The sequence below is a fragment of the Hydractinia symbiolongicarpus genome, chromosome 3, assembly GCF_029227915.1.
Source record: "Hydractinia symbiolongicarpus strain clone_291-10 chromosome 3, HSymV2.1, whole genome shotgun sequence".
Taxonomy (NCBI): domain Eukaryota; kingdom Metazoa; phylum Cnidaria; class Hydrozoa; order Anthoathecata; family Hydractiniidae; genus Hydractinia; species Hydractinia symbiolongicarpus.
This window is the reverse complement of record NC_079877.1, coordinates 12,580,746-12,594,784: the sequence shown is the minus strand read 5'-3', so window position 1 is coordinate 12,594,784 and position 14,039 is coordinate 12,580,746. Positions and strand designations below refer to the sequence as shown.

Sequence of the window (14,039 nt, the reverse complement as noted above, 5' to 3'; positions counted from 1 at the left end):
TGTAAGCAGGTGATATATAAAACCTTCGCACCCTTGTCATAGAGCCTTTTTCCGTCGTCGGCAATTATCGGAGAACTCATTTTATGTGTGAAAACTGTTTCAAGGGGAGAGTTGCTGAAGGACTCTTGCAGAAGAGATAGTGTGACTTCATGGTAATTTTAATTACTTCTATCAGTGAAACATAACGTTATATCTCTCGCGGTTACTCACAATATTAACTAGGGCTCGCTCTCAAGTGGATTGCTAGCAACATCAAAATATCTGGTCATACTCATGCATTCGATTTATAAGCGCTTCCTACATCGATGAAATAAGGCTGCCGTGTGATCATGATTTCGAAATGAGAAGACGCAATCGACATAACGAACCAAGAGCATTGTAATGAGGGTATGTGAGCACATACCCAATAACACCATGAGAGCTGATAGCTTTCTAATCTAAGGGCATGAAGTTTCGCCTGCATGAAACATCCCGAAATTTGACTTATCTCAGGAAAAATAGTATTGAGAATAACTTCCCGCTTTTTTTTCTAATTGCAACATTCCTTTTTACTGAAAAAAAATAAGGAAAGGAAGTTTTTCATGTGTGTCTCAATGTCAGTAAAGTTAGTATGATCTGCTTCTACTTTTTTGAATTCGTCATTTCCGGACGACTGTTTTAAAACATGGTGCGGTCTTGATTAGCCGTAACCCTGTGTTAAAAATTTCACAGGTAGTCAAGTTAGTAGAAAAAAAGGTGAATAAACGGTTACTAAACATTCATTATTTCGCGGATATAAATGTCTGGATACACCATCGTTGAAAATTTGTACGTTTAGAAACAGACAAAAGGTCGCGTACTTTGTCCTAGTTCCTACATGTCCAAACAGATTTGCAAAGAATTTCCCGCCAGAAGTAACAAACAAAACTTGGAAATGGAGATTAGTTTAGCAACAAAAGTTTCCAAATTAAAATTTGTGCCTCTCACGAAACAAAGTTTTTGTCAATTCAGCCAAAATGTGGCTAATTAAAAAGTGTGCTTGTCCTTAAACTAAGCGATTCGTCAAGTAACATAAAATCTCGAGGAAAATCTATTTTTTGTCACTGTTTACTTAAACAACATCTTTTAGTGTGCGCCACAAGTAAACGCAAAGGCCTTTCTAACCACCTTTGCGAGGTTAACCGGACGCTCTAAGACCGTACTTACTAGGATCATTTCTATAGTACGCGTCCCGTCTTTGTTCCTCAACAAAGGCACTCACTAAAACTGCGATGATGAGCTGCAGTGTTGTCTCCTGAGCGCGAAATCTGGATGGGTGACCGGTGCTAAACTGCGTTGCCCTGCCTTTGATGAACGTTCCGGTTTCTCTTCCGGAGAAGCATGGAGGGAGGCCACGCCAGCTAAGTAGTAAGATTTTGTAAGCAAGTAATATATAAAACCTTCGCACCCTTGTCATAGAGCCTTTTTCCGTCGTCGGCGATTATCGGAGAGCTCATTTTATGTGTTAAACTGTTTCAAGGGGAGAGTTGCTGAAGGACTCTTGCAGAAGAGATAGTGTGACTTCATGGTAATTTTAATTACTTCTATCAGTGAAACATAACGTTATATCTTTCGCGGTTACTCACAATATTAACTAGGGCTCGCTCTCAAGTGTATTGCTAGCAACATCAAAGTATCTGGCCATACTCATGTATTCGATTTATAAGCGCTTCCTACATCGATGAAATAAGGCTGCCGTGTGATCATGATTTCGAAATGAGAAGACGCAATCGACATAACGAACCAAGAGCATTGTAATGAGGGCATGTGAGCACATACCCAATAACACCATGAGAGCTGATAGCTTTCTAATCTAAGGGCATGAAGTTTCGCATGCATGAAACTTCCCGAACTTTGACTTATCTCAGGAAAAATAGTATTGAGAATAACTTCCCGCTTTTTTTTCTAATTGACACATTCCTTTTTACTGAAAAAAAATAAGGAAAGGAAGGTTTTCATATGTGTCTGAATGTCAGTAAAGTTAGTATGGTCTGCTTCTACTTTTTTGGATTCGTCATTTCCGGACGACTGTTTTAAAACATGGTGCGGTCTTGATTAGCCATAACCCTGTGTTAAAAATTCCGCAGGTAGTAAAGTTAGTAGAAAAAAAGGTGAATAAACGGTTACTAAACATTCATTATTTCGCGGATATAAATGTCTGGATACACCATCGTTGAAAATTTGTACGTTTAGAAACAGACAAAAGGTCGCGTACTTTATCCTAGTTCCTACATGTCTAAACAGATTTGCAAAGAATTTCCCGCCAGAAGTAACAAACAAAGCTTGGAAATGGAGATTTGTTTAGCAACAAAAGTTACCAAATTAAAATTTGTGCCTCTCGGAAAAAAAGATTTTGTCAATTCAGCCAAAATGTGGCTAATTAAAAAGTGTACCTTTCCATAAACTAAGCGATTCGTCAAGTAACATAAAATCTCGAGGAAAAACTATTTTTTTGTCACTGTTTACTTAAACAACATCTTTTAGTGTGCGCCACAAGTAAACGCAAAGGCCTTTCTAACCACCTTTGCGAGATTAACCGGACACTCTAAGACCGTACTTACTAGGATCATTTCTATAGTACGCGTCCCGTCTTTGTTCCTCAACAAAGGCACTCACTAAAACTGCGATGATGAGCTGCAGTGTTGTCTCCTGAGCGCGAAATCTGGATGGGTGACTGGTGCTAAACTGCGTTGCCCTACCTTTGATGAACGTTCCGGTTTCTCTTCCGGAGAAGCATGGAGGGAGGCGACGCCAGCTGAGTAGTAAGATTTTGTAAGCAAGTGATATATAAAACCTTCGCACCCTTGTCACAGAGTCCTTTTCCGTCGTCGGCAATTATCGGAGAGTTAATTTTATGTGTAAAAACTGTTTCAAGAGGAGAGTTGCTGAAGGACTCTTGCAGAGGAGTTAGTGTGACTTCATGGTGATTTTAATTACTTTTATCAGTGAAACATAACGTTATATCTCTCGCGGTTACTGACAATATTAACTAGGGCTCGCTCTCAAGTGGATTGCTAGCAACATCAAAGTATCTGGCCATACTCATGCATTCGATTTATAAGCGCTTCCTACATCGATGAAATAAGGCTGCCGTGTGATCATGATTTCGAAATGAGAAGACGCAATCGACATAACGAACCAAGAGCAATGTAATGAGGGCATGTGAGCACATAACCAATAACACCATGAGAGCTGATAGCTTTCTAATCTAAGGGCATGAAATTTGGCCTGCATGAAACTTCCCGAATTTTGACATATCTCAGGAAAAATAGTATTGAGAATAACTTCCCGCTTTATTTCTAATTGCAACATTCCCTTTTTACTGAAAAAAATAAGGAAAGGAAGTTTTTCATGTGTGTCTTAATGTCAGTAAAGTTAGTATGGTCTGCTTCTACTTTTTTGAATTCGTCATTTCCGGACGACTGTTTCAAAACATGGTGCGGTCTTGATTAGCCATAACCCTGTGTTAAAATTTCGCAGGTAGAAAAGTTAGTAGAAAAAAGGTGAATAAACGTTTACTAAACATTTATTATTTCGCGGATATTAATGTCTGGATACACCATCGTTAAAAATATGTACGTTTAGAAACAGACAAAAGGTCGCGTAGTTTGTCCTAGTTCCTACATGTCCAAACAGATTTGCAAAGAGTTTCCCGCCAGAAGTAACAAACAAAGCTTGGAAACGGAGATTTGTTTAGCAACAAAAGTTTCCAAATTAAAATTTGTGCCTCTCGGGAAATAAAGATTTTGTCAATTCAGCCAAAATGTGGCTAATTAAAAAGTGTGCCTTTCCTTAAACTAAGCGATTCGTCAAGTAACATAAAATCTCGAGGAAAATCTATTTTTTGTCACTGTTTACTTAAACAACATCTTTTAGTGTGCGCCACAAGTAAACGCAAAGGCCTTTCTAACCACATTTGCGAGATTAACCGGACACTCTAAGACCGTACTTACTAGGATCATTTCTATAGTACGCTTCCCGTCTTTGTTCCTCAGCAAAGGCACTCACTAAAACTGCGATGATGAGCTGCAGTGTTGTCTCCTGAGCGCGAAATCTGGATGGGTGACCGGTGCTAAACTGCGTTACCTACCTTTGATGAACGTTGCGGTTTCTCTTCCGGAGAAGCATGGAGGGAGGCAACGCCAGCTGAGTAGTAAGATTGTGTAAGCAGGTGATATATAAAACCTTCGCACCCTTGTCATAGAGCCTTTTTCCGTCGTCGGCAATTATCGGAGAACTCATTTTATGTGTGAAAACTGTTTCAAGGGGAGAGTTGCTGAAGGACTCTTGCAGAAGAGATAGTGTGACTTCATGGTAATTTTAATTACTTCTATCAGTGAAACATAACGTTATATCTCTCGCGGTTACTCACAATATTAACTAGGGCTCGCTCTCAAGTGGATTGCTAGCAACATCAAAATATCTGGTCATACTCATGCATTCGATTTATAAGCGCTTCCTACATCGATGAAATAAGGCTGCCGTGTGATCATGATTTCGAAATGAGAAGACGCAATCGACATAACGAACCAAGAGCATTGTAATGAGGGCATGTGAGCACATACCCAATAACACCATGAGAGCTGATAGCTTTCTAATCTAAGGGCATGAAGTTTCGCCTGCATGAAACTTCCTGAACTTTGACTTATCTCAGGAAAAATAGTATTGAGAATAACTTCCCGCTTTTTTTCTAATTGACACATTCCTTTTTACTGAAAAAAATAAGGAAAGGAAGGTTTTCATATGTGTCTTAATGTCAGTAAAGTTAGTATGGTCTGCTTCTACTTTTTTGAATTCGTCATTTCCGGACGACTGTTTTAAAACATGGTGCGGTCTTGATTAGCCATAACCCTGTGTTAAAAATTTCGAAGGTAGTAAAGTTAGTAGAAAAAAAGGTGAATAAACGGTTACTAAACATTCATTATTTCGCGGATATAAATGTCTGGATACACCATCGTTGAAAATTTGTACGTTTAGAAACAGACAAAAGGTCGCGTACTTTGTCCTAGTTCCTACATGGCCAAACAGATTTGCAAATAATTTCCAGCCAGAAGTAACAAACAAAGCTTGGAAATGGAGACTTGTTTAGCAACAAAAGTTACCAAATTAAAATTTGTGCCTCTCGGGAAATAAAGATTTTGTCAATTCAGCCAAAATGTGGCTAATTAAAAAGTGCACCTTTCCATAAACTAAGCGATTCGTCAAGTAACATAAAATCTCGAGGAAAATCTTTTTTTTGTCACTGTTTTCTTAAACAACATCTTTTAGTGTGCGCCACAAGTAAACGCAAAGCCCTTTCTAACCACATTTGCGAGGTTAACCGGACGCTCTAAGACCGTACTTACTAGGATCATTTCTATAGTACGCGTCCCGTCTTTGTTCCTCAACAAAGGCACTCACTAAAACTGCGATGATGAGCTGCAGTGTTGTCTCCTGAGCGCAAAATCTGGATGGATGACCGGTGCTAAACTGCGTTGCCCTGCCTTTGATGAACGTTCCGGTTTCTCTTCAGGAGAAGCATGGAGGGAGGCGACGCCAGCTGAGTAGTAAGATTTTGTAAGCAAGTGATATATAAAACCTTCGCACCCTTGTCACAGAGCCTCTTTCCGTCGTCGGCAATTATCGGAGAGTTCATCTTATGTGTGAAAACTGTTTCAAGGGGAGAGTTGCTGAAGGACTCTTGCAGAAGAGATAGTGTGACTTCATGGTAATTTTAATTACTTCTAATAGTGAAACATAACGTTATATCTCTCGCGGTTACTCACAATATTAACTAGGGATCGCTCTCAAGTGGATTGCTAGCAACATCAAAGTATCTGGCCATACTCATGCATTCGATTTATAAGCGCTTCCTACGTCGATGAAATAAGGCTGCCGTGCGATCATGATTTCAAAATGACAAGACGGAATCGACATAACGAACCAAGAGCATTGTAATGAGGGCATGTGAGCGCATACCCAATAACACCATGAGAGCTGATAGCTTTCTAATCTAAGGGCATGAAGTTTCGCCTGCATGAAACTTCCCGAACTTTGACTTATCTCAGGAAAAATAGTATTGAGAATAACTTCCCGCTTTTTTTTCTAATTGACACATTCCTTTTTACTGAAAAAAAATAAGGAAAGGAAGGATTTCATGTGTGTCTTAATGTCAGTAAAGTTAGTATGGTCTGCTTCTACTTTTTTGAATTCGTCATTTCCAGACGACTGTTTTAAAACATGGTGCGGTCTTGATTAGCCATAAGCCTGTGTTAAAAATTTCGCAGGCAGTAAAGTTAGTAAAAAAAAAGGTGAATAAACGGTTACTAAACATTCATTATTTCGCGGATATAAATGTCTGGATACACCAACGTTGAAAATTTGTACGTTTAGAAACAGACAAAAGGTCGCGTACTTTGTCCTAGTTCTTACATTTTTAAACAAATTTGCAAAGAATTTCGCGCCAGAAGTAACAAACAAAGCTTGGAAATGGAGATTTGTTTAGCAACAAAAGTTTCCGAATTAAAATTTGTGCCTCTCGGGAAATAAAGTTTTTGCAAATTTAGCCAAAATGTTGCTATAATTGAAAAGAGAGCCTTTCTTTGATTTCAGCGATTGCGTTAAAGTATTAAAATATTTCAGGAGTGTCTATGTTTGTCACTGTTTACTGAAAAAGAAAGTATATGTGCGCCCCAATGTTTTTTCTTATTGTTGTTTTTTGTGTACCCCCTGAGGGACTGATTCATAATGAAAGTGGCAAAGGGAGAAAAAGATGCCAAAATTCTGGTTCCATCCCTTTAAAGTTATGTTAAAAAAGTATCTGAAAATATAAGAAATCATGAATATCTCTCCAATCGTAAAATTCATTCTCAACTAAATTGGAAAAGGAAATGAAGTTTTTCATGGTTAAAACGGCGGGATTCGAAAGTTAAAATAAAATGTAGCCTGCCGTGCAATTTGTGCCCCAAAATTTTGTGACTTGTTTTCTTTCCAAATAAAAGAACATGGTTCCATCATAGATTTAGAAAGAAATGGGAATGCTGCGGTTTTAACGAGCAACACTGCGAGCATTTGTTTCATCGCCTAATCATCGTTAAATAATGAGATTAGTCCATAAGGAAGACAAACATTTGATAAGATGTTTAACTAAAGGTCTTATGTGAGCGTTCAGTTTTTATCTCACTACGGTGTCATACTGGTTTTATAAAAAGTATTCTCGCAACACAGTCGACTCTCTAATTAACAGATACTTCATAAAGCGAACATCTCTGTTGGACAGATAAAAATTGGTTGGACGGTGGGACCACTTTTGATACAAGACTCTCTATAGATAGGAGACGGTTTTGCTGCGGAAAATTCTCTCATAAAGTAAACATATTAGTATTACTTTAAACATTGTGGCTAGTTTTAATTAAAGCTATTATATCGATTTGAGCTTTTTCTAGTGACCTAAAGTTAGCTTAGGCAGGCTTCTAAAGGACAGTTTCCTGTTGACTTAAAGCGAAAAAAATAAACCGCGAAGCAAATGACATCTTTATTTACCACTAATTGCACCAAAGGTGTCCACTGATTAGGGGGTAGACTGTTACGTTTGATAAAATCTACGTTTTCGAACATATATTTGTGTATGTATGGAAATAGAACGTCAAATCGAATGTTGTGATTTAGAGAAGATATGAAACGATCTTAAATGCGATATTTTGGTATGGTGCTGGGTTTCTTTTGACAAAATTCTTTATTATGTTTCTTTCTGCGGTGTATAATATATCTCCAGCGTTTAGTCTTTTTAACGCAGAATTTTGAATTTTATTAGGTTTAACAGTTTAGACGGCTTTAGAAGCTTCAGTCTCTATATCACAAACTGGCAAAGGGCGGACATACTTGTTCGTGATACACGCTTTCTTTAATAACAAACTCGGCTAAAGTCGAGTAGAAGGTTCTCTAAGAAACTACTGATGCAGCTTATTTACCACAAAAGGAAAAGAAGGGTCAGTGAAAAAACGTTGACGTCTTGATCATTAGTTGTTTGTACAAATTTCAACTAAAAAGGAGACAAAAAAAACTCAATAATAAAAGTTGGATAAAATTACCCCTTCAAGAAACCACTTATGGAACTTTTGGTAGTTAAATTGCATAATGAAATAATGGAGAAATTTAGACTACGGGGTGGGTCCTACTACAAACATCGGCTTTTTATAAGGGCGCCCATTTCTGCAGCTTCAGCGTGTATAAGTCGGTACGTGAGGTCTTTTAAGGCGAGTTTTTTAAGAAGAAGTATACATTTTTTTCTTTTAAACCCTTATTTAGTTGGTTTTATATTGTTTCTTGTTAGACTTTTAAACTAGAGTTCATTAGGGGAAGGCGTTGAACAATAAGGCGTTGATTACAGGCGTTGATAAGATGAATTTACGGCATGTAGAAGTATACTGCATTTTAATTGTAAGACTTCTGCCAAAATGAGGTAAAAAATGTCGCAATGTAAATCCTTCAAATAAAATCTATTTGATCCTATGCATGAAACAATAATGCAAAAACAAAAAAGGCTATCAGAAAACTTCAAATTAAAAAAGCAAAACAAAGCAAAACGCACGGAATGTGAATCATCTAAAAATTGTTAATTGGCAAATGTGAGAACAATCACGTAAAGCAATGTTAATTTTCTGTAGCGGAAGCATAGTTACGATTTGTCACAAATGTCATTATGACACTGCTGTGTTTTTTTCCTGTTTCTCATATAGGTGTTATTCAAGTTTCTAAGATAACGCGTAGAAAGAAATCCAAGTTGTCGTGACACATACGAACAACTTCTGCTGTAGGGAGGTGAGGATGTTTTATTAGGCTGCGACTAAACTTATTCGGATTTGTTATTCAAAAAATACAAAAACAATAAAAGTGAATTCTTTAGTAAAAATATAAGAAGAGTTCTTTTTATAAGATTCATTTAATTTCAAAATCATAAATTTCAAAAAAGTTTTATGAGAAACGCGGAGAATCGATCATTACACGCTTTTTCTTTTATTGCAATACTTTACACTTGAAACATTTTAACCCTATTCGGTCCGGGGTTTTTCGAACATACTATGACCGGGAGGGGAGGCGGATTCCGCCACCCACAATAACTTTTGATAGGGTCGTTCAAATTGAATCAAACATTTATGACGTACTATTCCGTCATAAATGGAAAAAAATGGCAGCAATACATTTTTGCTTGCGTCAGCACATTTTCCGTGACGTCATCAGAAGCTTCAAATTTGTTAAAAATGCCCCTATCTGCTTAAAATTTAATTACTTTTTGTTCCACAGCGAATTTTTGCATTCTGTTTGAAGTTTCTGAAAGGTAAATAAAGGGTCGTCTATTTTTTTATCGAAGCAAGGCCAGGATTTCTTACTTGTAGATAGCTTATACAAACAGCTTTTCATTCTAAATAGCAAAACTTCTGACGTTTTTTGCCAATCAGGAGATAGAACGTACAAATCTTTTTAAAAATGGAACCACTACATTATCCCCTTTGTTCTGAAAACCTATTTGGCGGCTTTGCGAACGGAAATTTCCGATACTCAACACCTCGTTGTGTGATAAGGTGAATATCCACTCAAAAATTTTAACGGATCAGACTGGATCGTTTGATAAGATTTTTTATTTTAATCTGTTCTAATGAAAACTGAAAGATGGAGTCATTTCATTTTTTTTGTGTACAGAGATAATTAGCGGTGTAACCGATAAACTATCAATCCTTTCCGTTCTGTTCTTAATGAATGAGAATTTAGCTTAATGGAGCTTCTAATTATTCAGGTATTGTAAAGCTGAGTATATACCATTGATTGTTGGACAATTGAAGTGACGCAAAGGTCAAAATATATAAAGAGATGGCGGATTCTTTTTAAGCTGACCCTTTTTGTTTCGTAAAAAAGAATCAACACCCCCAGACAAAAACCATTGCAAAATCGAAAAATGCAAATTTTTTTTTTGCAGAAAATCTGTTTTTTCAATAATATTTTCCCGGGGTCAAAGATTGTTTTTTAGAAGTGTTACGGAAATTACTAAGCAATTCTCCTTATGTTCAATACAATATCAAAAAAGCATACTGCAAAAAAACGAATTGAATGATGCCCATTAATGTTTTTTGCAATACAAGCGGGAATGCTAAGGGATCGTCCACAAATTTCGTCTAAATTCGGCTCATTTTAAATCGTCTTGTAAATTTGTTTTGTTCGTCTTAACTCTTTCATACGAGACGATTTTTTGTGATAACATTGTAGTGTCTTAACCGTCTTAATTCGTCTCATATCGTCTCCTGATAGTCACAAATTCGTCTCCGAATATCATATTTTAAAAACAAATTCGTCTCCGAATCGTCTCATTTCGTCTATGAATTTTCTTAATTCGTCTCAAATCGTCTCAATTCGTCTCTGCTATAATAAATTCGTCTCAAAAGTTGAAAAATATTTTCGAACACTTCCGTGAGTTTAACACGAAACTTTAAAAATCTTGGCCAGGAGACCCAGCGTGATTTTGTTCCGTGAAAAAGAAATTATTCCATTGTTCTAGCGGAACGGCAGTGGCATAGCCTAGTTAACTAAGCTTTCTTCTTCAGTTGATAAAATGAGTTTCTCTCAAACTAAAGCTTAGACGCGAACGAATGACTCAGCGGAAACCCCGAGTTTAAATCGAACAATGTGACTAATCGCTTCGGAGGACATTTTAATTTATCTGTGAGTTGTTTACCAAGCTTGGTCAAATCTTACTTTGGTACAAACTTTGTAGAATACTAATGTTTGTTAGGGTGAGTGAAACCACTCGCTGGAATATTCGGGATGAAAAGGGCTTTCCCCGATAATAATCACGTGAGCAGAGAACAATAGAATTAGCCAATCAAAAAGCGCGGCCAGATTTTGGCCGCAGAAAAATCGTTTGAGACCCAGCGTAATTTTCCCACCTTAACTACTCCGATTTCCCGGTGGTAAGAAAAATTACGCTGGGTCTCCTGGCTAGCAGTGGCACAGCTACTGATTAACTTAAGCTACATTGTTTGTACTCGTTCGATTGTTGAATGTTACGGTCTGTATATTTATCAAACTTGGCAACATTTTATCACAGCAAACTTCGTCGTTCGAAGCTGGAACTATGTTGTGGAAAAGCGAAACAAATCTCACAAAAAATATTATTATTGGTCGTGACAGATGGAATCTTGAGTTATTTTCGATATTTACTGGTAAGTATATCTGAAACTGAATTTAGCCATAAATATTCTTTAAGATTAGGATTCTTTAAATATGTTGTTAGGAAGGAATATATAGATATTAAATATAGATAGTTAGATGCGAAACATAGCTCGTCTTTACTGGGAGATATATTCGAAATGGCTGGCGTTCCTCCGCAAACGTCACATCATCGAAAAACATTAAAATTAGCCAATCAAAAATCGCCGAAAATTTTCTTGAGGTAGAAAATAGCCTTAACATGGTATTCATTAACTAAACGAAACCAGTACACAGATCAGGGATAAAAGCAAAATTTATGTCAAGATGTTTGTTCTCAGGTGTATTTAGGTGTATTTAGGTGTATTCTGCCTGTAATGGTTCGTACATTTCAGTATATTAGCTCTTTTTAACTTAATACATTTAAATGTTATGTTGGGGAGCTAAGAGAAACCGTCCTTTTCGAATTTTTCAAGAAGAAAAATGTAACAATTTTTATCTTCTGCTCTGTGTTCGAATCGTGATTCATTCATTGGTTTCAGAGGGTCAGAGCACACGTGCGAGTGAGTTGTCGTTTTTTTTATCAGTTTGATTCTTTTTTTAAGTATGTTATGAGAAACATAAACATGCTGAACCTATACCCGAAGAAAAGTTAAAATAGGGAGTTAATAAATTTTAGATATTTCTATTAACTATGATAAATCATAGTTGCTGGGGTTAATTTACTATTCGGATAGGGGAAGTCGTGGTCATTGTAAATGGGAGCCTCATTTTCGATGTGATAACGTCGGATTTGCGCACGTCTACTCGTGGCGGGAATACCAACATCCACCTTGTTTTTGTTGTCAACTGACAAGGAGATTGTGTTTTCATTGCATAACTGCGCTAACTCATTAACCAAGTTAACTTGGGAGCAAGAAAAATGAAAATCTTCATGGATCTTTTTTTCTCCCGTGTTGCGCTTGGGCGGAACACGTGCATCAACCAACGATTTGTGACGCTTGCTCGAAGTGGTTTTTTTTCTCCTCGGTCTCATGAGGTAATGCACTGCGCTCTTACTCACATTTAACCCGAGCGTACTTTTTATGTGAGAGACAATATCTTTTAAGCTTACACCATTTGTGTACATAATACTGTCTCTGCGCCTCAAATGGGCCTCGGCCGAGTTCTGACTTATGTAGGATGCGATACATGGAACCAAGCCCGGATGTTGCTCGTGTAGCGCTGGTCTGCCTCGTTTTTTTGAAGCTAAAATAAGAAAAAGACTATTCTATAAATGCAAATAATGACGCGAGTGATTACTAAACAAGTTTATTAATGTTTATTTAGTAAAATCTGACTTGAGGCTGGCTATTCTTACTTTTGAGACTTTCAGTCTGTTTTATTCTTATTTTGTTCTTAATAGTAAGAACACGACTTCAGAATTTAGCCTCTATTTGTTCTTATTGATATATTTTTCCCAAAGTTTCTGAAATTTATGTATTTATATACATGAGATAATATGTTTAAGTCCAGCACAAAATATAAAAAATTCAAGCAAACAAAAAAAGATTACTGGAATACATTATTTTGTTCTTATAATCTGTGAAGGAATTCAGGTTGAGTACGTTTTTAATATGTTCTTAATTATTGGCAAAATCTCAGCCTCAACGCTCTTAAAAACGCAGTTTTTATAAAACAAATCGCGTATTGAATTGACAAAATTGAAGGCTAAAGGAAAAAAGTTTATCCATTTGATTTTTTTTTGTGATAGTTTACAAAAAATGATTCAAATCTTAATCCATGGGCACTAGGCTGCTCAACTGAGTGTCTAAACAAGCGGCTATCTAATTTGTCTGAAATCATTTTACGTAATGCAACCGCACGTCACACAGTTTTTTTGCGGAACATTATTTGCTTCTGACAAGCCGTTTCTGTCACATAAAATTGTTAATAATTTTTTTTTTGCAATGTGCAGCCCACCATAATCAATTGTATAAGTATAATTATACATTAAGTTAATATAACAGTGCAAGTTGACAAAAATAATAAAGCAAAAATAGTTTTTTTTCGTAATTTTCAGAAGCAATATCGCAACAAACTTCAATTGCTATTATTTACTTCTTATGCTCACACCGGCATGTGCGAAGAGAAAAGTTAAAATAGTGAGGTTTTTCGAATATTTGTGTGTTGTTGGTAAAAAAACAACAAATCTTTTAAAGATTTTGCATCATCGAGCTTTAAATTTACGAATAAAGAAAATATATAGTTTTATAATTATAGTAGTTTTTTTCTCATGACTACGGAAAATCACAAGATAAATTGGGCAATTATATATTTTTTTGTTTTCAAGACCGTTGCTGAAAATTTTACGACGAGATAAAAATAAATATTTACCGCATTGTAAAATTTCGTTGATGTAATCTTCATTTTCATCATCGGACAAAGAATCGTCCGTAAACAACCAATCTAGGTCGCTGTCGCTATCTGAAATATCTGAATACATTAAAACCACTTTAAAAAACACTAGCTTTTTAAATAAATTTTCGTGTTTAAGAAACCCTGTCGTCCTAGTTCGTCTCAATTCGTCTCCGTGATTTTACCGCAGCGTCTTAATTCGTCTCAATTCGTCTCCGTGATTTTACCGCAGCGTCTCAATTCGTCTCAATTCGTCTTAAAATATTTTGTTCCACTTTTTTTATTCTGAGACGAATTGACAAAATATCGTCTCCTGATATTTATGAGACGATTTTTAAATCGTCTCAATTTCAATTAAGAACAAAACGAGACGAATTTTTTTTAACTTTTTCGTCTTATAGCGTCTCGTTAATGGGACGAAATTTGTGGACGATCCCTAATTAATT

General features: G+C 36.5%; 1 protein-coding gene and 4 non-coding genes across 5 annotated transcripts; 4 read left to right on the top strand and 1 right to left on the bottom strand.

The window, feature by feature from the left end:
• Positions 1-1,171: 1,171 nt before the first annotated feature.
• On the top strand, positions 1,172-1,388 carry LOC130637103 (small nucleolar RNA U3). The gene has a single exon (XR_008982346.1). It is a non-coding gene; the product is annotated as a small nucleolar RNA U3 (small nucleolar RNA).
• A 1,177-nt stretch (positions 1,389-2,565) lies between these two features.
• Positions 2,566-2,782, top strand: LOC130637076 (small nucleolar RNA U3). Its single transcript, XR_008982320.1, has one exon. It is a non-coding gene; the product is annotated as a small nucleolar RNA U3 (small nucleolar RNA).
• A 1,175-nt stretch (positions 2,783-3,957) lies between these two features.
• LOC130637097 (small nucleolar RNA U3) lies at positions 3,958-4,173 on the top strand. Its single transcript, XR_008982340.1, has one exon. It is a non-coding gene; the product is annotated as a small nucleolar RNA U3 (small nucleolar RNA).
• Positions 4,174-5,349: 1,176 nt separating this feature from the next.
• LOC130637106 (small nucleolar RNA U3) lies at positions 5,350-5,566 on the top strand. The gene has a single exon (XR_008982349.1). It is a non-coding gene; the product is annotated as a small nucleolar RNA U3 (small nucleolar RNA).
• Positions 5,567-10,148: 4,582 nt separating this feature from the next.
• On the bottom strand, positions 10,149-14,025 carry LOC130635776 (uncharacterized). Its single transcript, XM_057445247.1, has 2 exons — positions 13,573-14,025; positions 10,149-12,444 (listed from the first exon to the last, which is right to left on the bottom strand). The coding sequence occupies exons 1-2, from the start codon at positions 13,679-13,681 to the stop codon at positions 11,885-11,887; spliced, it is 669 nt and encodes a 222-aa protein (XP_057301230.1). The 5' UTR covers positions 13,682-14,025; the 3' UTR covers positions 10,149-11,884.
• Between the last annotated feature and the right edge of the window lie 14 nt (positions 14,026-14,039).

What these genes read in the sequence shown, in the direction of transcription:
- LOC130635776 (XM_057445247.1), bottom strand. Translation starts at nt 13,681, where the DNA reads ATGTATTCAGATATTTCAGATAGCGACAGCGACCTAGATTGGTTGTTT. An exon ending in CAACGAAATTTTACAATGCG is followed by an intron (nt 12,445 to 13,572) that starts GTAAATATTTAT and finishes TTCTTATTTTAG; the next exon opens with CTTCAAAAAAACGAGGCAGA.